General features: G+C 43.8%; 2 protein-coding genes across 7 annotated transcripts in view; one reads left to right on the plus strand and one right to left on the minus strand.

Annotated features, from left to right (window-relative positions):
• LOC106601421 (Na(+)/H(+) exchange regulatory cofactor NHE-RF1) overlaps nucleotides 1–22106 on the plus strand; it is a 39973-nt gene extending 17867 nt beyond the window's left edge. Inside the window, exons 2-6 of the mRNA XM_014193628.3 lie at nucleotides 10637–10807; nucleotides 14316–14469; nucleotides 18159–18202; nucleotides 19898–20011; nucleotides 20699–22106. Of these exons, the coding sequence (XP_014049103.2) occupies nucleotides 10637–10807; nucleotides 14316–14469; nucleotides 18159–18202; nucleotides 19898–20011; nucleotides 20699–20845 (630 nt within the window). The 3' untranslated portion in view covers nucleotides 20846–22106. The remainder of the gene's footprint in view (nucleotides 1–10636; nucleotides 10808–14315; nucleotides 14470–18158; nucleotides 18203–19897; nucleotides 20012–20698) is intronic.
• A 157-nt stretch (nucleotides 22107–22263) lies between these two features.
• The window catches only part of LOC106601416 (caskin-2), a 93490-nt gene continuing 90782 nt past the window's right edge, over nucleotides 22264–24971 (minus strand). For all 6 annotated transcript variants that reach the window (XM_045715232.2, XM_082971465.1, XM_045715231.2 and 3 more), the window contains 2 exons: nucleotides 24642–24924; nucleotides 22264–24158 (listed from right to left, as the gene is read on the minus strand). In XM_045715232.2, the coding sequence (XP_045571188.1) occupies nucleotides 24062–24158; nucleotides 24642–24924 (380 nt within the window). In that variant the 3' untranslated portion in view covers nucleotides 22264–24061. The remainder of the gene's footprint in view (nucleotides 24159–24641; nucleotides 24925–24971) is intronic.

Here is a 24971-nt window from a genome sequence, read left to right on the forward strand (position 1 = left end):
GATGACCAGGGATGTTCTCTGTTTAGTGAGTCTGCCAGATCAGATACAGTAGGGAAGACCAGGGATGTTCTCTGTTTAGTGAGTCTGCCAGATCAGATACAGTAGGGATGACCAGGGATGTTCTCTGTTTAGTGAGTCCATCAGATCAGACAGTAGGGATGACCAGGGAAGTTCTCTGTTTAGTGAGTCTGCCAGATCAGATACAGTAGGGAAGACCAGGAATGTTCTTTGTTTAGTGAGTCTGCCAGATCAGAGGCAGTAGTGATGACCAGGGAAGTTCTCTTGATGAGTGTGTGAGTTGGACATTTTTTCTGTCCTGTAAAGCATTCAAAATGTAACAAGTACTTTTGGGTGTCAAGGAAAATGTATGGAGTAAAAATTACATTATTTTCTTTAGGAATGTAGTGAAGTAAAAGTTGTCAAAAATATAAATACCCCCCCCCAAAAAAACTAAAGTAATACTGTAAAGTATTTTTACTTAAGTACTGTTCACCCCTGCCACACTGACTGAAAAACCAGGTTTACAACAGTGAGTTTGTCAGTCAGACACTTATTAACTCTCTCCCCTATAGGGGTTTGAAAGGGTCACTAAACTAAGCTCTTGTCAAAATTACACATGGCAATCACGAGGCTAAGGATTTGTCCTATTCCACTGAGTAACCATGGAGCTTTTGACTTTGTCATCTCTGAGGTTATTCTTTCACCTGATCAAGGGGTGTTGCGCAGCTTTCTACCACTTATTAAAACCCCAGGAGTTAGAGACCTGTTTAAAAGTTGCTGTGATAGCAGGCAGCAGCAGTGGACTGAATGCATGACAGATCTATTGTATATAGAGGCCGGCTGAGTGCTCGCAGAATGCCTGGGTTGATGATTTGCGGGGCGTGTGACAGAGGAGGGTGCCTAGACTTTGGACATTATCGATGGCACAAAATGCAGCCATGTGCAGCATGGTAAACTCTGCGAGAGCCAATGCCTATCAGGCAGAGCAAGACACATTCTCTGTCCATTACAGCTGCAGTAGAATATCTCTTGTATGGCGTTATCATGAATTATAAACTGGGTGGTTCAAACCATGAATTCTTATTGGCTGAAAATTGTGGTGTATCGGACCGTATACCAAGGGTATGACAAAAAATTGCAATAATTACGTTGGTAACCAGTTTTATAATAGCAATAAGGCACCTCAGGTTTTTGTGATATATCACCTATATGCCACGACTAAGGGCTCTATCCAGGCACTCCGCAACAGCCCTTAGCTGTGGTATATTGGCCATATACCACACCCCCTCGGGCCTTACTGCTTAAGAATAACATGATTTAACAGTCTTTTTCCTGGATGTTGCCCTGTAGTTGAGTCACTCAGAGACCCTGGCATTCTGTAGAATTAATGACACACGTTACCCGGCTACAGTATGATGATGTCCTGGTGAATACACAGTAGTTACACTTCAGTCCTCCACTGGCTTCACATGGGGAAAATATTAACCAGGCATCTGGCAGAGTGGCAGCCGCTGGCATGGTGTATGAAGCTGTTTTCAAGCTGGTGAGGTGGTGACTTTGACAGCTGCCTTAGTGTTCCATTAGAAAGGCCCTCTGTGTCAAATATGGTCAGGGGAAAAGAATGAGAGGATGGACGATGCAAATTGCCTGAGATCATTAACCTTTGAGATATTTTACTAGAGCTCATCATGTGTTTTACAGCTCTCCACATCAGATCAGGTTTTTATGGGATGCCATCTCTGCTGTCAATCATTGACTCAGGTGCTGAAGAGACAGTGAAGCTCTCTTGACAGGGGTTTAGGTAAATAGTAAATATGGGTTAATATCAGGTAAGTATGAACTGAAAACAGCTACAAAAGAGTGAAATAAGTGTTATTCTTTTTTCCCAGGTGTGATTGTGGTTGGGTTGTACATCCCAGGTATAAACAAGGTCAGTCAGTTTTAGTGGCAGTTGTTTATCAGGAGTATGTTTGAGGTGTTGCAGCTGCGTGGTGCCAGTTAAACAGAACTGTGGTGATACTGTACCTTACCTGGCATATACTGCTTCCTGAGGGGGTCATGTGTTATGGTGAACTGGGTTATATCATGCTCTGGGTGGGGGCTGTCAAATCTCTAACTTTCAGAAGAGATAGATTAAGAAAGAAGCATCACCAGCAGCTGCAGATAGGTGAGCATACCAGGCTTAATGATGCGGGTTAACAGTTGTGTGTAGATAAACTGTACTCTTAGAATAAAGGGTTCCAAAAGGGTTCTTCAGTTGTCCCCATAGGAGAACCCTTTTTGGTTCCAGGTAGAACCCTCTGTGGAAAGGGTTCTATGTGGAAGCCAAAAGGGTTCTACCTGGAACTAAAAGGGTCTACCTAGTACCAAAAAGGGTTATACAAAGTGTTCTCCTATGGGGACAGCCGAAGAACCCTTTTAGGTTCTAGATAGCACCTTTTTACAGGTTCGCTTGTTGGCGTGTGTGTTGGTTTGTTAGCATGTTCAGGCTGGTTAGTTAGTGTCTGCAGTAGGCCTACAGTGGTTTTCTGGCCCTCAGAGTGTATGCAGACAAAATTCACATTCTACAGCACAACAGCAGAATCATGTCTTAATTGTAAATCTATCAATGACTCAATAATCCATGGCTTCTGGGAATGCTAGAAATCTGGAAGTTGTGGGCGGAGTTAGAAAGTTGGCCTTCAGAGGTATTACAATGTAAATTTACTTTTAATCCGTCTGTCTTCATATTTCAAGACATGGCGTATGGGGGTGTAGTGAGATATCCAATGGGTTGGACAATTCTCTTCTCATCTTGAAAAAACGTATATATTTAAAAACTGGAAATCAACCAATCCTCCATCGTTAAAACAATGGATAGGTCAATTGCTTGATTATGTAAATGTTGAAAGTGCATAGGCGACGAAGATAAACAAGATGGTGCAGTTTAAGGCCATGAGAGGGATGCGGACGCTGGAGAAGGGGGTGTGAGCAGGTGGGTCTGGGTAGGTGTGATGTCGTTGATGTTTGTGTATGTTTCGTATTGTTACAAAATTATTATAATAATCATATACTTTTTTTTGAGTGTAGGCAAACAGAGAGAAGAAGTGTGTCTCGGCTTGAGGTTAGATGCAATTGAAAGCCCGGTACGTAGCAGGAAGGAAGAAATGGGCTGAAGCAGAGGATGCTAAGTCTCATTCTCTCCAATGACCTACCTGCTCCAAAGGTCTCCTTCCTAGACTTGGACTGGACTGGATGACGATGACTTGATGGCTGTTCTATTTTTGCATCAGGCCATAGTAAAACATCTGGCACAATTGGCAGTCAGGGAAAGCCTGGTTTTGAATTATGACTCAAATACTTTTAGTCGGTTTCAAGTAAGACCCCAAGGTTTGTTAATGTGTTCGTTCATACTGAAAGTGTTCCACTTGTTCATATGAAACTAGGGCTTCTGGTTGAGCCCACGTGTCAACAGTCGTCGGCCACAGATGATGGTGATCACAATATTTTTTTCTTCCCTAAAAAGAAGATGGAGATGGTAATTGGTAAGGTACTGCTTCTCCTCCCTCCTGTCACCTCCATATAGAGGGTGTTAGTGAGTCCCTCCATGAGAATGACAGAGGACTTTTCCCATTATGGCGTCTGTGAGCGCACAGGCAGCGCCATTGACGCCATCTCCAGTTTTCTTCTTCTACTACTTCAATGAGTTGGTCAACAAACTGAAAGGTTGCATACTGCAGCTGGAGTGTGTTGTCTGAACAGGTATAAAGACAACATTGGTGATTTACTGTCACTTGCAGGTATGGAATGTTTGCTCAGGTCCCACCTGATGACCTGGATGGAATTATGTGATCCTTCCTTAACTTCAAAATGGTGAAAGTCCTCAATGGCGCTGCCCTTGCGAAAAGGGGCTTTCCGGGCGCTAGAGTCCTCTATCATTCTCCCTGGTGACAGCCAATGACCTGTCAGAACAGCTCCGACCACTGACTTACTGTAAGTCACAGCTTTAGAAAGGGATGAGCCTCTGTACACCTGTGTGCCTCTAAATCCTCGTAGCTGTAAAACAGTGCTGTCACATTTGCTTGATGGTTTCAGTAACCAGCATGCAGAAATACCCATTAGACACCGTCGCTAATTTACACTGGAAGCGTAGTCAAGCCAATTCATTATTGTCAGTCAAGGTGTGGGCAGGATGGGCAATGGCTGTTTGTTTTTTCTACGTCTTCTGTGTGGTAGATGTGAGTGCTGTAACCAGTGGGACTGCAGGTATAGGGGTGTCTGTCTGTATTGTGTGTTTATTTCTCTTGCATGTGAGGAAGTTGACTACAGAGGGAAGAGTATGCTTCAGGAACGAAGTAGCAGTTCCTGTGTTGCGCACTTCCCCTCATGATGGAAAAGGTTGTGTCATCTTCATCCAGTGAACGTGTTCAGCTAGGAACCCATTCTCTTACACTCACTGTACGTCAAATCTATGCCAAAGCATTTAAAATAGTCCACAAAGCACAATACTTTCTCTGGCTTTGAAAATGCTTACTAGTATGGTTATTTCTGATGATTCAGGATATGCAAAACCTTGTCATTTATTCACATAAATGTTAATACTAACTGTTCTCTCAGTTTCTCTCCCTGTATTAACTGTTATTCATGAGGTGTTGCTTCTCAGGTGACTGGAGATAGGAGGTTCCTGTGTGGGACCACAGACCCCAGAGATTATGACTGTTAGAAACCTCCTCATATACAAGTCAACACAAGGTGGGGTGGATATGTAGGTGTGAGATCTCCATATGTGAGATCTCTGGGAGCTTTAAGGGAACATGTTTAAGGTATAGGCTTAGAAACAACTATTCAGGAGTGGTAGCACACAGTATTCCTATTTACAGTATATAATTACCACAGACATTTTTCATTTCCTAAAACCAGATAAAGCTTAATATGCTTAATATGATGTAATGAATTGAATTGACTGTTAACTATGTAATAGTTGGACACTGTAATCTTCCCCCACCTGAGTGGTTACCATGACCAGACCCTTCCCTTCTGGAATTTGGTTTGATATACAAGTCATTAAAATCCAGACGGAAAATATTTACACAAGAAGCAACCTAATATTACACAATATTTCCCTAATTGGATGTACTTTCCAGCGTTCTTCTCCCACATTCTCCCAATATTATGCCTTTATAGAGAGAACTAGGTTCTGGGAACCATTCAAAACAAAATAAAGAGTGAAAACATTAGACAAATATTTCTGACCTGAGACTTAACTCAGGTCACGGCTAAGCTGATCTAAAACAAATATTGGTTTCATGTGGGAGACTTTTATAATACAGAGACTGTCGTAGGGATTGGACCAAAACGCAGCGGGAACGTGTAAACTCATCTTCTTATTTTATTAAATAAGGAAAACAAAACAAAAAACATGTATACAAAAACAACAAAACAACACTAAACAGTCCTGTCAGGTGCACGAACACAAAACAGGAAACAACTACCCAAAAATCCCATAGAAAAAACACCCCTCTTAAATAGGACCTTCAATTAGAAGCAACGAGGAGCAGCTGCTTTCAATTGAAGGTCAACCCAATAAACACCACATAGAAATAGACATACTAGAACTAACAAAGAAATAGACTAACAAGAACATAACCCAACAAACCCCGAAACACTCTAAACAAACACCCCCTGCCACGCCCTGACCAAACTACAATAACAAACAACCTCTTTTACTGGTCAGGACGTGACAGAGACAGACAGACAGTCTTTTCCAATAGCACACCATGGCATTTGCTATTGGTATGTCCTATATTCTGTCAAAGCTGGGTTGTGTTTTCTCCCGTTTAGTGCCTAATGAATGTGGCGCAGGCTATTGCGCAGGGTGGTGACTGTAAAACTGTCTGTTTGGGCTGACTGTTTTAAAAGCTGACCACTGCAGGTGACTGTTCTTACGGTATCTTCCATGCATTACTCCCTTCCTGCAGTGGAGAGGTTGACACACACACACACACACACACACACACACACACACACACACACAGGACATGCAGTAGGAGTGAAGCACGGTTTCCTCCCCAGGAGAAGGCCCTGGTTTGTGTGTGTGCAGCAGATTCCACAGATTCCGTGCCCTCCCGGAGATTCTTCCCTGCTCCCGACACAAACTGTCTTCTGTTATCCCAGCCAGCCTGCCATGGTCCCTTTCTGTTGCTTGGCAGGGACGCTCAACGTTGGCCAGTAGACCTCATCCTTCCTTGCTGTGTTCCGCTGTGAATGTCTGTTATTAAAGCTGCAATATGTAACTTTTTGGGAGACTTTTTGTCCAAATGCACATAGTTATAGATCTGTCATTCTCATTGAAAGCAAGTCTAAGAAGCGGTTGATTCTGTTCTATGTGCGCTATTTCTATGTTTCCTGTTCTTAAATTTTATTTTTGGGTCTTTAACTTTCGCTTTTGTACACCAGCTTCAAATAGTTAAAATACTATATTTTTGGTTATGGAAAATATATTTCACAGCAATTTCGATGGTACAATGATTTTCTACACTATACTTGCTTGTTTTGTTCCATTAACTGACATTAGGACTAGCTATTAGAATTTTAGCAACCAGGAAATGACGGAGCAATTTCTGCATAGTCCACCTTAAGAGGAAAAGGACTCCAATTGGACTAAAACAGATCTGTCCTTGTCAGACACTGTGCTTAGTGCTCGTCTGTAAAATGTGTGGTAAGACTTGTGCAGTGGACAGTCAATGGGATCTACATACCAGAAGGACATCCTCAAGCCATGCTGTATTTTTCTTATCTACCATGACCTTCCATGACCCCGTGTTTCAAGCCTTCAATTTGTAGGACGTAGGTGCACCCTCAGTCGCTCTTCTTCATTTTGAAAGAAAAATCCTTTGTGGCGTACAGTTTGCAGTTTGCGTTTAATTATGTAGCAAAACGGAGATTTCACACCAAAAACAGGAAGCAGAGAAACCACTGTAACCAGCTTTTTCAGTTTAACCAGGACTTTGGCCTTTGGGTAGAGAGGGACCACACCAAGAATTAGTCAGGGAGAATTAAGTTCCAATTAATGTGCTTTTTCTGCATACTTTCCAATGTTCTCTTCTTTCCTCTACTTTCCCTCTAAATATGCTTGTTTGATCCTTATTAAAGTATTTATCATTTATTATCTTAATTTATTATATAAATATGTTGTGACAGTTGATTTTGATTTACTCACAGTTTGGAATGTATATTTTATATGGAGGTCTGGAATGAAGAACATGGAGGAGAATCAGACCTGATTAACATGTAAGATGGTTGTCAGTTTCATCAGATGCAGAGGTACTCAACTTAAGTCTGATTGGCAGGATCAGTGTTTGGCACACTCCAGTTGCTCCCTATCCTCCTAGCCATGTTCAACTCTGTCCCTCCGACTAGAACCTCCTACAGAGACATGTAATGAATTCAGGGGGCAGTTGAGCCTCATTGAAGCTCTGGCCAGCCCCAGCATTATTGATGTTGTCTCAGAGAGGATCAGTATTTGTATTTGACAGCAAGAATGGTCTACTGAACAGCCTAGTCTCTTTATGATGGACTAGTTGGCTCTCAAGCTGTTGCATCTTGAGATGTCTGAGGGACCGTATGGGTTGTGGGGGAGGGGCTTTGCCTGGGCCATTCCTGAAAGCGGGAAGCAGGTGGAGTCTTCAGGAAACCTGTCTTTTCCTGGACTTCTACTCCACAGAAGGAGAGGCTGCAGCTCGTTGGAAGGGGGAAGGCTTTGTGTGCGATTCCTTAAACAAAAGGTTTCTTCTGTTCTGAGTCTCAGTGACTACAGCGCTCCACCCAGCAGCCTGCCCCTGCCCCCTTTTTTTTACTCACTGATTAGACTGACGAATACAGCACTCGACTCCTGCTTAAGACTGCAATCAACTTACATAAGACAAAGGCTATCGGTCATTCATGACTGCTCCACTTTGATTGTGTGTGTGTGTGTGTGTGTGTGTGTGTGTGTGTGTGTGTGTGTGTGTGTGTGTGTGTGTGTGTGTGTGTGTGTGTGTGTGTGTGTGTGTGTGTGTGTGAGAGAGATTGGCTGATGGTTTCACACAAGTAATTGTTCCAACAATTGTTTACAGACAGATTATTTCACTTATAATTCACTGTATCACAATTCCAGTGGGTCAGAAGTTTACATACACTAAGTAGACTGTGCCTTTAAACAGCTTGGAAAATTCCAGAAAATGATGTCATGGCTTTAGAAGCTTCTGATAGGCTAATTGACATAATTTGAGTCAATTTGCGGTGTACCTGTGGATGTATTTCAAGGCCTCTTTGCTTGACATCATGGGAAAATGAAAATAAATCAGCCAAGACCTCAAAAACCAAATTATAGACCTCCCCAAGTCTGGTTCATCCTTGGGAGCAATTTCCAAACGCCTGAAGGTACCACGTTCATCTGTACAAACAATAGTACGCAAGTATAAACACCATGGGACCACACAGCTGTCATACCGCTCAGGAAGGAGACACATTCTGTCTCCTAGAGATGAACGTACTTTGGTGCGAAAAGTGCAAATCAATCCCAGAACAACAGCAAAGGACCTTGTGAAGATGCTGGAGGAAACAGGTACAAAAGTATCTTTATCCACAATAAAACGAGTCCTATATCGACATAACCTGAAAGGCCGCTCAGCAAGGAAGAAGCCACTGCTCCAAAACCGCCATAAATAAGCCAGATTACGGTTTGTACATGGGAACAAAGATCGTACTTTTTGGAGAAATGTCCTCTGGTCTGATGAAACAAAAATAGTACTGTTTGGCCAAAATGACCATCGTTATGTTTAGAGGAAAAAGGGGGAGACTTGCAAGCCAAAGAACACCATCCCAACCCTGAAGCACGGGGGTGGCAGCATCATGTTGTGGGGGTACTTTGCTGCAGGAGGGACTGGTGCACTTCACAAAATAGATGACATGAGGAAGTAAAATTATGTGGATATATTGAAGCAACATCTCAAGACATCAGTCAGGAAGTTAAAGCTTGGTCGCAATGGGACTTCCAAATGGACAATGACCCCAAGCATACTTCCGTTGTGGCAAAATGGCTTAAGGACAACGAAGTCAAGGTATTGGTGTGGCCATCTGAAAGCCCTGACCTCAATCCCATAGAAAATCTGTGGGCAGAACTGAAAAAGCATGTGCGAGCAAGGAGGCCTACAAACCTGACTCAGTTACACCATCTCTGTCAGGAGGAATGGGCCAAAATTCATCCAACTGATTGTGGGAAGCTTGTGGAAGGCTACCCAAAACGTTTGACCCAAGTTAAACAATTTAAAGGCAATGCTACCAAATACTAATTGAGTGTATGTACACTTCTGACCCACTGGGAATGTGATGAAAGAAAAAAAAGCTGAAATAAATAATTCTCTCAACTATTATTCTGACATTTCACATTCTTAAAATAAGTGGTGATCCTAACTGACCTAAGACAGGGAATTTTTACTATGATTAAATGTCAGGAATTGTGAAAAACTGAGTTTAAATGTATTTGGCTAAGGTGTATGTAAACTTCCAACTTCAACTGTAGGTGTCAATCAAGGTCTCGTCAAAAGTGTATTTGGAAAAACTGATTACGTCAATAATCATATTGGCCAATAGGGGGAGTATGGGTTTGTTGGGTCAGAGAGACATTGATTATGATTGTGTAGTTTTTTTGGCTCCTGTTCTTTATCTGTGCTGTATTTAATTCTGCACCAACATTTTAACATTCCCTGAGGCTTTGTAAAACTCTGTGAAAGGTCCCCTTACTAAAAAAAGACTACTTGTGTTCTCTTACCGACGGATGGGAGTAGCTGGACTTGGTCGAGTTTTTTCCTGGATGACAATACAGTTCTATGTCTTCCTGTCATCTCAGAGAGGCAGTAGGACAGGGGTCACCTCCCAGCCTGCTATTGTCCTGCCCTGGGCTGACTGGGCTCACACAACACAGGGGCCTGGCCCTCAGGAACTGGCCCTCAGGAACTGGCCCTTCCTCAGGCCGGGGTAGTGGCTCCATGCCTCCTGGCTCCTGCCCCTCCCAGTCCTCCCTACACCAACACAGCTCCAGTCACATGCTCTGTACACCCTCCTATTCTGTACACCCTCCTATTCTGTCAGACTCCTTTCCTTCCTCTGGTGTAATTTTAGTCTGATTTGATCATCAATGTCAGAGTCATGGTCTTAAATGTAGTCTATTACTGCATTTCATACCATATCAGCATACTGGACATATGGGAAGGGGAAGGAAGGGAAAGGGAAAGGGATATCTACTCAGTTGGCACAACTGAATCCATTCAACTGAAATGTGTCTTCCACATTTAACCCAACCCCTTGATGTCCACGTCATCGACGCCCGGGGAGCAGTTGTAGTTGGGGGTTAACTGTCTTGATCAATGGCTTGGAATTTAAACCAGCGACCTTTCGGTTACTGGCCCAATACCTCTAGGCTACCTGCCGCCCGATATTGGGATGTGTTAGGTATTAATGGTAAAGGAAAAACATATTTTTGTGAATGTGAATCATTTCATGTATGTTCTGTGAATGTGATTCATTGTCTTAGCACAGGAAACCAGGAGAGTGGAAGGAGAAAGTAGATTCTCCAACAGGATAATATTCAACTAACTGTGTTTCATCTCTTCATCAGGACGTGCAGAGTGATCTGAGGCCGCGTCTGTGTGTGATCAAGAAGGGGCCTCATGGCTACGGCTTCAACCTGCACAGTGAGAAGGCCAGACCAGGCCAGTACATCAGAGCAGTGGATGAGGACTCACCTGCACAGAGGTCAGGCCTGCTGGCCAAGGACAGGATAGTACAGGTAACTATCTAGCTCACCTTTGACTTCTGGCATCATACTGTGTTATTATTATTCCATGTATAGTAATAGTACATTACTATTCAATGCACAGTACTATTATTACTGTATAGTAGTAAATTGAATAATATTGTATTAATGAAAATACTTCTGTATGTCATGCAAACTTTTCTAAAACTACGGGACTTGTCTTTAATGGCCTTGGCACAATTCAGTCATGTTGAAGTTGAGGTGTAGAGTGAGGAGGACTGTGAGTGGTAGTAACAGTCTCTGTGGGGTCCTAATCTCATAGGAGGGGAGAGGTGGACACTGTCACTGGGAGTTAGATCAGACTGGGATAATCCAGCTTTGTCACTGGTGACTTGTCTGCACTCCACCACCCCAGTCCATCCTGCTCATTACTCAGTACTGTGTAGCAGGGTGTGTGGGGTGTGTGTGTGTGTGTGTGTATTGTCAGAGGTGTGTATGGCTGCCTGGCTGCCCTCATTCTACTCTAGCCACTGTTTTGTAAATTAGTTTCTGCTATACCCCAGCAGCCATGTGAGACTGCCATAGAAAAGGAGAGCGGAAAGAGAGGAGAGTTGAATCCTTGAGACAGAGAGGGGTTTCCATCCCCCAGCGGTCCCCACACTCCCACCACCCACTGAGGACTGTATTCTTTCTGTTAAATGGACAGCTATTGTTACTGCCAAAGCATGTATTGTTTAGTCTCCTTCCTGGGACTGTGGTAGACAGGCAGGCCCACCCTATGACCGACACAGATACACACACATGCACGCATTACACTCATGCGCATACACACGTACACACACACACAGACACGTAATTATTTTGAATTTCTTTTATGTAACCTTTATTTAATTAGGCAAGTCACGTACACACACACACACACACACACACACACACACACACACACACACACACACACACACACATGCACAAAATACACACTTAGAGCTCACAGAACCCACACAAACAAAGTACACACAGGCTATCTCAGCAGTGGTTCCTCAGAATGTTCAGCTGTCTGGAGAACAGATGACATCATGACATATGCTGGGCCAATGGCCTGATGGCTGAGATGGTGTTGCTAGCACTCTCTGGCTACTAGCAGGTGTTGCTATCTAAGAACCTACTGTATGAAGAGAAAGGAAAGTACAGTAAGGGAAAAAAGTATTTGATCCCCTGCTGATTTGGTACATTTGCCCACTGACAAAGAAATTATCAGTCTATCATTTTAATGGTAGGTTTATTTGAACAGTGAGAGACAGAATAACAACAACAAAAAATCCAGAAAAACGCATGTCAAAAATGTTATAAAATGATTTGCATTTTAATGAGGGAAATAAGTATTTGACCGCTCTGCAAAACATGACTTAGTACTTGATGGCAAAACCCTTGTTGGCAATCACAGAAGGCAGATGTTTCTTGTAGTTGGCCACCAGGTTTGCACACATCTCAGGAGGGATTTTGTCCCACTCCTCTTTGCAGATCTTCTCCAAGTCATTAAGGTTTCCAGGCTGACGTTTGGCAACTCCAACCTTCAGCTCCCTCCACAGATTTTCTATGGCATTAAGGTCTGGAGACTGGCTAGGCCACTACAGGACCTTAATGTGCTTCTTCTTGAGCCACTCTTTTGTTGCCTTGGCCATGTGTTTTGGGTCATTGTCATGCTGGAATACCCATCCACGACCCATTTTCAATGCCCTGGCTGAGGGAAGGAGGTTCTCACCCAAGATTTGACGGTACATGGCCCCGTCCATCGTCCCTTTGATGCGGTGAAGTTGTCCTGTCCCCTTAGCAGAAAAACACCCCCAAAGCATAATGTTTCCACCTCCATGTTTGATGGTGGGGATGGTGTTCTTGGGGTCATAGACAGCATTACTCCTCCTCCAACTCAACGGCGAGTTGAGTTGATGCCAAAGAGCTCAATTTTGGTCTCATCTGACCACAACACTTTCACCCAGTTGTCCTCTGAATCATTCAGATGTTCATTGGCAAACTTCAGATGGGCATGTATATGTGCTTTCTTGAGCAGGGGGACCTTGCGGGCGCTGCAGGATTTCAGTCCTTTACGGCATAGTGTGTTACCAATTGTTTTCTTGGTGACTATGGTTCCAGCTGCCTTGAGATCATTGACAAGTCCTCCCGTGTAGTTCTGGGCTGATTCCTCACCGTTCTCATGATCATTGCAACTCCACGAGGTGAGATCTTGCATGGAGCCCAGGCCGAGGGAGATTGACAGTTCTTTTGTGTTTCTTCCATTTGCGAATAATCGCACCAAATGTTGTCACCTTCTCACCAAGCTGCCTGGCGATGGTCTTGTAGCCCATTCCAGCCTTGTGTAGGTCTACAATCTTGTCCCTGACATCCTTGGAGAGCTCTTTGGTCTTGGCCATGGTGGAGAGTTTGGAATCTGATTGATTGATTGCTTCTGTGGACAGGTGTCTTTTATACAGGTAACAAGCTGAGATTAGGAGCACTCCCTTTAAGAGTGTGCTCCTAATCTCAGCTCGTTACCTGTATAAAAGACACCTGGGAGCCAGAAATCTTTCTGATTGAGAGGGGGTCAAATACTTATTTCCCTCATTAAAATGCTAATCAATTTATAACATTTTTGACATGCGTTTTTCTGGATTTTTTTGTTGTTATTCTGTCTCTCACTGTTCAAATAAACCTACCATTAAAATGATAGACTGATCATTTCTTTGTCAGTGGGCAAACGTACAAAATCAGCAGGGGATCAAATACTTTTTTCCCTCACTGTAGAATGTTGTTGCTATCTAAGAACCTACTGTATGAAGAGAAAGGAAAGTAGAATGTTGTTGCACTCCTTTATGCTATCTCTGAATTGTTCTCTTCAGCAATGTTTCATTTGTATTCAGACTACGTACTACAGATTCTCATGCAACAGTGAAGAGTTTTGACGCTCATCTCCCAAGCCCCTGGGAGAGATTCACTTCCTCTGTGTGTGTGTGCAGCAGCATATTCTGTGTTTGTGTGGAGAGACAGGATTTCCTGCTGGACAACAGACTGATAATATAATATTGAAAAGTCCTACCTGATAAACAGGTTATCGTCCTCATTGTGAGAACAATGGAAATATGCAAGAAATAGTTCCCCATAAATAGTTAGTTACTTGAACAAACTATGGTGCTGATGTGAAAGGGAAACCTGTAGTTTTAGGCTGTTGGACTAGCCTTCACCGTTTTGACTTGGTTAACTATAGTTACACCACTTATACAACTAAGGAGTTAATGCTTCATGAGCTGATTTGTGCAGACATGACTCTTGTGTCTGTGTGTTTTGAAGTTCCTTACACTCTCTCTGTCTCTCCCCCTCTCTCCCCTCTGTCTCTCTCCCCCTCTCTCGCTCCCTCTCTCCCCCTCTCTCTCTGCCCCCCCCCTCTTTCATCCCCCTCTCTCCCCCTCTCTCTCTCCCTCCCCCCTCTCTCTCTCTCTGTGTCTCTCTCCCCCTCTCTGTCTCTCCGTCTCTCCCCCTCTCTCTCCAGGTGAATGGTATGACAGTGGAGGGGAAGCAGCACTCGGAGGTGGTGGCAGCCATCAAGTCTGGTGGTGAGGAGACCTCTCTACTGGTTGTGGACACAGACACAGATGCCTTCTTCAGGAGGTGCAGAGTCGCTCCCACCCCAGAACACATCACAGGTGAGACCAGAAACATCTACAAGAAAGGGCCAGAACACGGTTGATGCAGTTTGGCTGGATTAGTGATCCTTTCTGTAGACATACGTGTCCAAGCATTCACACACAATGGACGTTATCAGCTTGCACATTCCTCACTGTGTGTGTGAAGGACAGACCTCTGAAGCCCCTCACTCACACGATCCCTGACGGACATGGGAATCATTATCAGATCTGAGACAACCTCACAGTGTAGGGAGTGTTTTGCCTCTGCAATCACCTCATATTTCTATGTATTTAACTAGGCAGGTAATGATTAAACCACTACTTCTCCTTTAATAGCCTCATTCAAGGTCTATATTCCCCAGAGGTTTCTCTCTCAGGCCTGATCTCTTACCCCCCCTGTCCCCTTGTCCTTGGTAAACACTAGCAGATTAAGGGTCTGTCTGACTGCTTGGCCAGGCTCCTCTGCTCCTCTCTCTCTGCCAAGGAACACAGCCACAGAGACACACATATACTGAGCTCATCTCATTTCCTGTCCCCTCACGTTGTTTGCACGAGGTACAAAATCCGAACTCTTAGGTACGGGTCTAGAATCAGCTTAACCTCCCTGAATGTCAACCACTATTAGGGGCTAAATGCAAACTTCCCCCAACTGTCTAGGGGCAACTTCCCCCAACAGCTACTGAGCTCTTCACAAAGAGAAGGCTGTTGTACCTCTGAAAGCCCCTAGAGGGAGCCTCAGCCTGTAAATTGACTCCAGTGCTGCAGGTTGGCATTTATTGTCATGAATTTTGCCATGGAGGCAGCTCTGCGGAGTAGTCACTAGCTGGCACAGCCACAAAGTCTTAAAATCAGATTTTTACACCTAACCTTAACCATAACCTTAACCACACTGCTAACCCTAACCTTAAAATAAGACCAAAAAGTATATTTTTGCTTTCATACATTTTTACAATATAGTCATTAATTACTTTGTAGCTAGCCCATCTAGCAGAAATCGCTTGGTTCTGCCTCCAAGGCAAGATTCATGACAATAAACGTCAAGCTGCATTTGGCTTGAGAGGCCAAATGTGCCCAAGTAACACTTGTTGAAACAGGGCGGTGGCCAATGACAACACTTGGCTGGCTACTCTGAGTGCCATTCTGATGCCAACGGCCTCATAGAACGATGATGCCAGCCCAGCCGACGCTATGACAACCATATGGGTGTGGAGGAAATCGGTGCCCTCTGTGTCTGGGACATTCATATTAGTCAGTGTGTGTGCTGCAAACCCCCCCCCCCCACACACACACACACACACACACCACCCTGCCCCAGACTGCCTTTATATTTCCTCTGCTTGAAGCTCTGCCATAAACAACAGTGAAGTGCCGCTGCCTGATCAGGCCAAAGATACTGTTTATTAAAGAGGTTACCTGTCTGTGCCTATGAGGCCGTATTAGTAAGATGGTGGGTAGAAGTAGACAATATTTATTTTTCATTTAACTAGGCAAGTCAGTTAAGAACAAATTGTTATTTACAATGACAGCCTAGGAACAGTGGGTTAACTGCCTTGTTCAGGGGCAGAACAACTGATTTTTACCTCGTCAGCTCGGGGATTTGACCTATCAACCTTTCGGTTACTGGCCCAACACTCTAACCACTAGGCTACCTGCCGCCCCTGTCAGTTAGTGTCTCCCTAACTGGGAGTTTTATGCTTCTTCAGTGCACCAATAAAAATACAGTAGCTGCTTTGTTGTGATAAGAATTTCCTCTGTTTTACATGGTGGAATGTTCTTGTATTCTGAGTCCACACTGGTTGTTTAGACAAGCGTTTCGCTACACCCGCAATAACATCAGCTAAATATGTGTATGTGACCAATAACATCTGCTAAATATGTGTATGTGACCAATAACATCTGCTAAATATGTGTATGTGACCAATAACATCAGCTAAATATGTGTATGTGACCAATAACATCAGCTAAATATGTGTATGTGACCAATAACATCTGCTAAATATGTGTATGTGACCAATAACATCTGCTAAATATGTGTATGTGACCAATAACATCTGCTAAATATGTGTATGTGACCAATAACATCTGCTAAATATGTGTATGTGACCAATAACATCAGCTAAATATGTGTATGTGACCAATAACATCAGCTAAATATGTGTATGTGACCAATAACATCTGCTAAATATGTGTATGTGACCAATAACATCTGCTAAATATGTGTATGTGACCAATAACATTTGATTTGACAGCTGTCCATTGGCACAGTTACACCTCACAGTTGACTGATGATTGACATGCTGTGTCCTCTCCTCTGAATGAGTATAGTGAAGCAGTAAAAGGACATATAACTCCTGTTCCATCCAGGAGGATATATGGTCAGGTCTTAGTCCTATCTAACTTCCTGTGGTTTCTGCTATCGGCTTCTAAACCTGACTGAAAAATGCCCAACAGGAGCAAAATTCCATTGAGGCGTTGCCCAGGTAACTGCTCTCTCATGTTGCCCACTCAGAGGGCACCGGATCACTGTGACTTTGATACACACTCAAGCACGCACGCACGCACGCACGCACGCACGCACGCACGCACGCAGCGCACGCACGCACGCACGCACGCACACACACACACACACACACACACACACACACACACACCACACACACACACACACCACACACACACACACACACACACACACACACACACACACACACACACACACACACACACACACACACACACACACACACACACGCGAACATGCGGCCAGCCCACACACACACACACACATGGATGGACACACACTCCACACTCCCCTCTCACCACCCCTCTGGCCAGCACTTGTGTTTGGTTTCCAAGGCGCTGGCTCCAAGTGGCCTCTCAGCCTGTAGTGTTAGCTGTATTGGGACTGAAGAGCCTCTTGTCCGTGTGCAAACAGTGAGGAGGGACCCAAGGAGCACAGGGGTACATAGAGACAGCTTCAACAGGTCTCAGAACAGCCTAGGGGGACGCAGACCAGGGTCAGGCTATCTTTAGATGATAACAGGTTACTATCTTAGTTCTCACCGATTGTCTGTCTGTCTGTGTGAGAGGAATTGAAGCATGGAAGGTAAGGGTCCGTCTTAGTATTCCACCAGCTCCGACCAGGGGTCAGTTGTTCATCAGTCAACTGTATCTGTTTTAGATAGACACACAGGTTTAGATATAGTGGATTGTCTCTTTCTGTGGTTGACTTAGCCAAGTGAAAACCATTCCTTAATATCCATGTGACCGGGTTAGAGGAGAGTTTCTTACCAGGGCTATTTGATATAGGTTGGCCACTAGGGAACTGGGTTTCATATGCAGCAGCTTGTTTGGACGTGATGATGCGTGGCAGGTAACCAGGGTCAGAGAACATCTCTGTGAAGATGAACCCTGTTTGAATAATGGATGACCTACACATACCTGTGCTATGTAACAGAGTAGGTGTCGCTGGGATGAAACCTGAACTGGATAGGAGCCGTTCTCTGGAGCAGGGATATGAGTCACTCTGGAATTCTGTTCTGGTGTTAGACGGAGGTGGGACAGTTACAGGATATTTAGGACTGACTATAAGATTGGAGAATTTCCATGGTTAGATGTTGTTGAATGGTTGTAAATAGCTGGTATGGAGGAGGGAGTGTGAGTTTGTGTGGAGTCCATAACTGAGCAGTGTTCTCTTCTGCTTTCAGGAGCTTTGCCTGAGCCTGTCGTCAACGGAGACATGGAAAAGACGGTAAGACTTGGATGCCAAATACCTTATTGACCTAATATCATACAAAACTAACATTTGAGACAGACAGACAGACAGACAGACAGACAGACAGACAGACAGACAGACAGACAGACAGACAGACAGACAGACAGACAGACAGACAGACAGACAGACAGACAGACAGACAGACAGACAGACAGACAGACAGACAGACAGAGTTGCGCTCCCACAGAGTGGACTTCCCAAAACACTAGTCTTTTTTCCTGGCACTGTGGAGGTCACTGACAGGTCAGCCCCTAGAAATGAAACACTGTGGATTAACTGCTTCTGCTTTGGCACTGACAGGCACTGTATCAGCTGAGCATTCATAGGGAGTGGACTAGTATTATTTTATAGGACTGTAGAGTGTGTGTATTGCTTCATATAATTTACTTTGTGTTGGTTGGTTCTCACTCTCCTTCCAGCTCACTCATTAATGAATAGAACAGACTGTTTCCAGCAGGCAGGCTGGCCCAGGCAGGCTGACCCAGGCAGGCTGGCCCAGGCAGGGGAGGGTATCTTACTCTCTGTGTTGATATTATATGTAAATCCTGTGTAATCTGAATACATTCACTCAGGAAGCCAGGAGAGCAGTCTACCCTGACAGAACAGAACCAGGTCCAGGTGTCTGTAAGATATACAGTACCAGGGCTAGTGTAGCCCTCAATAGTGTGCTCAGAGCCTGGTAGACGGGTATAGAGGGCTCACATGGTAATGCTGGATAACAAGAAGCTGAAAGCAGTACACTGTTGTTTAGGCATGGAGAATTCATCAGCACCATGTTAATCCCTCTGAGGTATTTGTGCATAATCCCTTAGTAAGGGGACAGACCAGCCCACACCTACCACCTAGTGTACTGTAGACTCAGGTACAGAGAGAGATATCTGGCATATGATAGCAGCCCACTGTATTATCTGGGGATTCTCTATTGTGTGTTGTGATATAACCTAGATATGGTCAGTGATTTGGAGGCTTGCCAAACAGGCAGATAAACCCAGAGTCAGGCCACTGGCCACAAACCGAAGAAGAAGATGTCATTAGGTTAACTCCACTACATTAATACTATGCTAATAGACTTCATATGTAAAGAAGACAGGCGCAGGTCAGTAGTGAGACTCTAGTCCTCAGTCATTGACCATCCTTTTAACCCCCAAATCTAACAGTCAAAACATTGGATTAAGTGAGAGGGGAGGCCGGGTAGAGAGGTGAGGGAAAGGCAGAGAGAGAGAGGAGTTGAGAGGTTGTAGAGAGGTTAGGGTGAGGTCACTCTCCATGGGCTCGTGTTTCCGGTTTTCAGGGATGCAGTATTTTCAACCTAACTTCCGTTTCCCCTGAAAAACAGGACGTTCTTTTTTACGCTTGCTATCTTAGATTAGGGTGAGGTAGGCACAGACATGGCAGAACAGGGTGATTGGGTCTTCTCTAATGCTCTGACCCCAGTAGGCTCTAGTAAACTGCTGCTGCCTCTACTGGCCTAGGGAGACATATCATACAACTTCCCAACCAGCATGGTCAGACAGTGTGTGAATGGGGCACAGGCAAGTCTGCCTCCCTGTGGGCAAACATAATATTGCAGCCAGACTCTCCATGGAGAGTTCTCTCAAACTTGACCCCCACTTTGGCTACTTGTATTTGATCTGATTTGTTGCTTGCTGTCTGTCTGTGTGTCCACTGCAGGTGAATGGAAATGGAAAACTGGCCAAAGAGGTGGAGCAGGACTCTAAGCTGTCAATCAGCCCGTCTCCAAGCAACACCTCTTCCAACGCCTCACTCACAACCCCGCCCACAGAGGTAAGTCCCGCCCTGAAAACACATGTGAAGCAGCATTATAAAGCAGCTGAAGTCTCATGATCTGAATGTGTTTCCATAATGACACAGTAATGTATAATATCTATTATTTCAGCACACTCTTGTAAAATAGGCTTTACTACAATATCAAAATATCAATTTATTCTCTCTAGCCTCGTTTATACTTGGTGAGGACATGTGTCCTTTGTCGTGATCTTATCCACATTCTTATTGGGTCCACATTGTAGCCGTTGCATCTACATCTGTTATCCGGCTATTGTGTCCACATTGTGACCAGATATCCTGGTCCCTCCCTGTATGAAAATGATTTGACAGATATTCTTTCAAAATAATATGTATTTATTTTAAGATACATTGATGCCGTAAGTCAATGGCGTCACCTGTCAATATTTTAGAGGGCGGGATTATGATTTAAATTGTTTCACTATCCGGATCTGTTTACACTTGCGTGTGTGACGCAAGAGCAGATCACAATCAGTTCACAATGTGTCTTTTAGTCATCTACACCTGTTTAAATATGCTGGCAAAATCAGAATGTGGACAAGATCAGTACAAAGTACTCATGTTTAGAACCAGGTATAAACGGGGCTTGTGGCTCTGTGCTTTCTCTCTCTACTTCTACTCCTCTCTCACACTCTTAAACCCTCTCTCTCCTCCCTGGTTGGTCAGTTGTCTGAGCCAGTGATCATGGGCGCCATCCCGGGTCTGAACCTGTCCCTGCAGCAGGTCAAGGAGCGTGCTCACCAGAAACGCTCCAACAAGAGGGCCCCGCCCATGGACTGGAGCAAGAAAAATGAACTGTTCAGCAACCTGTAGAGCACCTCACCCTGCACACACCCACATCCAGTAGAAACTCACACACCCACATCCAGTAGATACTCACACACCCACATCCAGTAGATACTCACACACCCACATCCAGTAGATACTCACACACCCACATCCAGTAGATACTCACAGAGGTCAGTGAAGGAGAGGGACGGAGAGAGAGAGGGGTTGTTCTAAGCCCCATGTTTTCTATGACTCATTAAAACCAGCAGTTTAACTATTGGTGAGGGAGAATACAGGTATATGTATGTAAAATATATACACAGATATTTGTATTATATTCCAGATGCTATAAATGATGTGCTAACAATATCTAGATGAATATGCCAATGTTGGAAAGGAAAAATCTAGATCAGATAAGAATCTTTGTATTGTGATTTGAAAATCAATTTTTAAGTATTCCATTTCGCGTGTCGAGGTGTGTGTGTGTGTTTTGTACCTGGGTGTGTATGCCCAGAAGACCCTGGAAGTCCCTGCTGGTCATAGCCTGGTGCCTGTCAGTATAGTGGAGTAGGTCTCTCTTATGGCCATTCCTCTACACGTTAATCAGTCATTGAACCACATTAAACAATATTTTTCTCGCCTTAAACGAGAATGGGACCAGCCACTTACATACCTGTCTAGTCTATCACCTTTCAGGGACCAAATAGCAAGCCTCTTCACACTTCCAGTCAGATGCAAATGTCTTTCATGTAGCTGAGCTTTGGGTCAGTCGAGCTTCAGGAGAAATTTGCTTCTGACTGGAAGTGTGCAGAGACTTTTTCATGTTTGTCCAGTTTTTGCCTTCAGCACCTTCACTAATCAACTCTGTGTGTGTGGTAGATTCTGCAAACCTTTTAGGGACCAAAACCCTGATGAACGACAACCACTGACAGTCATTCAGTCATTGGGGAACGATATGTTGGTGCAGTGTCCATCCATACCAGTCTTACTTCAATAAATGTGAAGGCTGAAAACCTTACGTCCATAGCGTTGCCATTACCACTGTATATTGCGCTACTTTTCATTTCAGTTTTTTTTATTGCCATTGTCAAAATGCTTTGAGGTTTTTACGTTTACGTAGATATACTTAAACATAATTTCTTTCTTTAATAAGAATATAAATTTCTACGCTTCACTAGATTTTATGTGTATGTTCAGTATTGAGAATGACAGTGAGATTCGCTATTTTGACCTTTGAATTGTATGGGGGTGTCATGCTCTTAAACTGTTCATGTTATTTCTATACTGTATTAAATTGTACATCTCACCACTGTTGTCCCATGACTCTCCATTTAAATTAAGACTACAGTAACAGAAATGTTAGGAATCTATTTCTGTGCTATAAAGGTGTAGATGAAATGCACCCACTCTTAAAAGGCTTCTGGATATTTAAATCCAGAAATGAACGAGAGAATTCAACAGGATCAGACTTGAATATTTAATGGTTAACTGTAACCAAATGAAGATTCAGCTGGATGAAAAAACAGAATAACATATATCCACAGACCCATCTTAAATATGGTGCCTCTTTCACATTCACGCAAGGCTCTCCTTCACCTCACCTCTTCAAAACCACGGTTCCTCCTCCTATAACAAAGCCAGGTGTGCGTGTTTAATGTGAGAGCAGCTTGAACTGAATAGGTGGGACATTCCTGAGAACGACAGAGATGAAACCCAGGTTACAGCCAGGGATCACATTCACACTGAAACAACACTAACATTTACAGTACAGAGGACACGACACAATCATACAAGTCAGGGTTAATGATTTGAAAGTTGATGAGGAAGACAGAAACACAGCATAGAAGAGTTCATTCTCTCTGCTAGAAGTACGGTAGCATGCCCAAATATGGAACATAGCCATATAATGCTGGGTGGACAGGGAAAAAAACTATTTTTAATAACCATGTAGATAATTCATTTCATTCATGTTACAATAAGGAAGACCAGAACCCCTTAACAATGGTTCTGCATTTTATGGAAATATTGAAAATATCAAAGGAAAATCTGTACAAAGAACTTTGGTTGAATATGATTCTGCTCCCAGATATACCTATAAGTATACAATATACATATTTAGATACTCTAATTTAAATACTAGTTGGACTAATCTACATTAAAATGTTGTTGTTTTTTCTTTCAAAAATAGTGTACATTATTAATATCTTGCATGTCATCCTCGGCTGTACAAAGCATGTATAACTCCTTATATTGACAGTGTGGACAGTGACAATAGCTAAATATGCTTTGAAATGCAAAGGTCTTCTTCCCTTTTGTTTAAACAATATCATCCAGCACTTTTACATGTTTTACATAGCTTCATAAAACCAGAAATGATATAGCATCTAGTCATTCTGTATTACTAAAGAATGATTACTAAAGATTTTAACAGCACAAACGTACTGGCACCATGCCTTGAGGAAGACACAAACACACTTTCATTGTGGTCAACTCGGTATAAAATTGATAAAATACAAGAGTATTGAAAATATCAACAAGGTCCAATTGAAATGGTCAGACATAGTGAAATACAAAGGTCAAATTACAGATACAGCGTCTAATACAAATGGTATTGTATGGTAATATTCTGTCTAGGAATGGTTCCTCTATAGGCCAGTATAAAAACACCACTTCTCCCCATTGTCTCTCTCTCTCTACTGCTACAGTGGCCAAACAATGACTTTACACAGAGGTGGATACTGTGAGAAAGAGGGGAAGAAAGGCACACCAACAAGACGAAGAAATAGAGGATGTTGGGTAGAATAAAAAGGACAACACAGTTTAACTTGTGTTATATGAAACAACCCAATACAACGGTGTACTGGTACAGTATGTTGTCCACCCCTCATGTATCTACAGTCAGTCAGTCAGGCCCTGTGTTGAAACCAACAGGGTTGTTGTGACTGATGGCAATGCACTGTAGAGCAGAGTTAAGTGCTGGTGTTGAAAGGAGAGGAAGTGGCAACATGGAGGCAGGGAGGAGGGAGATGGATACACACTGTTCATTAAAACCATCCCAGTCCATGGCACATCCTACAATGTAGTCCTATATGTTTTCTGTTAGTCTGGTGGTGGGGGTTGGTCTGTAGTTTTAGGGGCGACGGGGTCGGAGATACCACTTAGGTGGGGTGACCTGCTCCATTCTCCCTCTGAATGTCATTAGTACTTCCTGAGGTGAAGGGTCAAGGGTCAGTGGGCTGGTCAGTGGAGTGGATAGAGGGCTTAGTCCAGCATGGCATCCAGCTGGTCAGCAAGGTCATCAAACATGTTGCCAATGTCATCCAGAATGTTGCCCGCTGACTTCACTGTGTTAGCCCCACTGTCAGGAGGTGGAAAAAGAAGCAGGGTTTAGTCATGGAGATAGATAGAGGACTCTAGTGCTCAAAAGCCTGTTTCATCAAGGGCAGTGCCATTGAGGACTTTCACCATTTTGAAGTAGTCAAATATGGGTTTAGGAAGGATCACATAATTCCATCCAGGTCATCAGGTGGGACCTGAGCAAACATTCCATACCTGCAAGTGACAGTAAATCACCAATGTTGTCTTTATACCTGTTCAGACAACACACTCCAGCTGCAGTATGCAACCTTTCAGTTTGTTTACCAACTCATTGAAGTAGTAGAAGAAGAAAACGGACTACTTCAAAATGGAGATGGTGTCAATGGCACTGCCCATGCTCTCAAAGACACCATAATGGGACAGATACAATGTTGCATGAATGCTACTTCAGTTCACATAAACAGTAGAGTGTATATGGCCTGTAAATACAGGAAATGGTAAGGTGTTTATCATGTTCTCTTACCCGTCAGTGCTGTCCTCCTGGGTGAGTTTTCTCTCCACAGCCTGCAGTGCTGCCTCCAGAGAGGTGCTGGTCTGCTCCAGCCTCTGCTGCTGCACCACCTCTAACCCCGGGCCAGACTCTACCCCTGGGCCTGGGCCGACCACACAGATCTGGGGCTTGCCTGTCTGGGCTGGCTGGCTCTGAAGCCCTAGGACTGGGGGACACCGGCTGGGTGTGGGTGATGGTGGGGCTGAGAAGGCAAGACTCTGTACCACGTTGACAGTCATAGTGGGCGGCACTATGGCTGTTGGACAGGAAGCAAAAGCAGAAACTCAGAATTGATGATAAAAA

This window comes from Salmo salar, chromosome 03, assembly GCF_965601325.2.
Source record: "Salmo salar chromosome 03, fSalSal1, whole genome shotgun sequence".
NCBI lineage: Eukaryota > Metazoa > Chordata > Actinopteri > Salmoniformes > Salmonidae > Salmo > Salmo salar.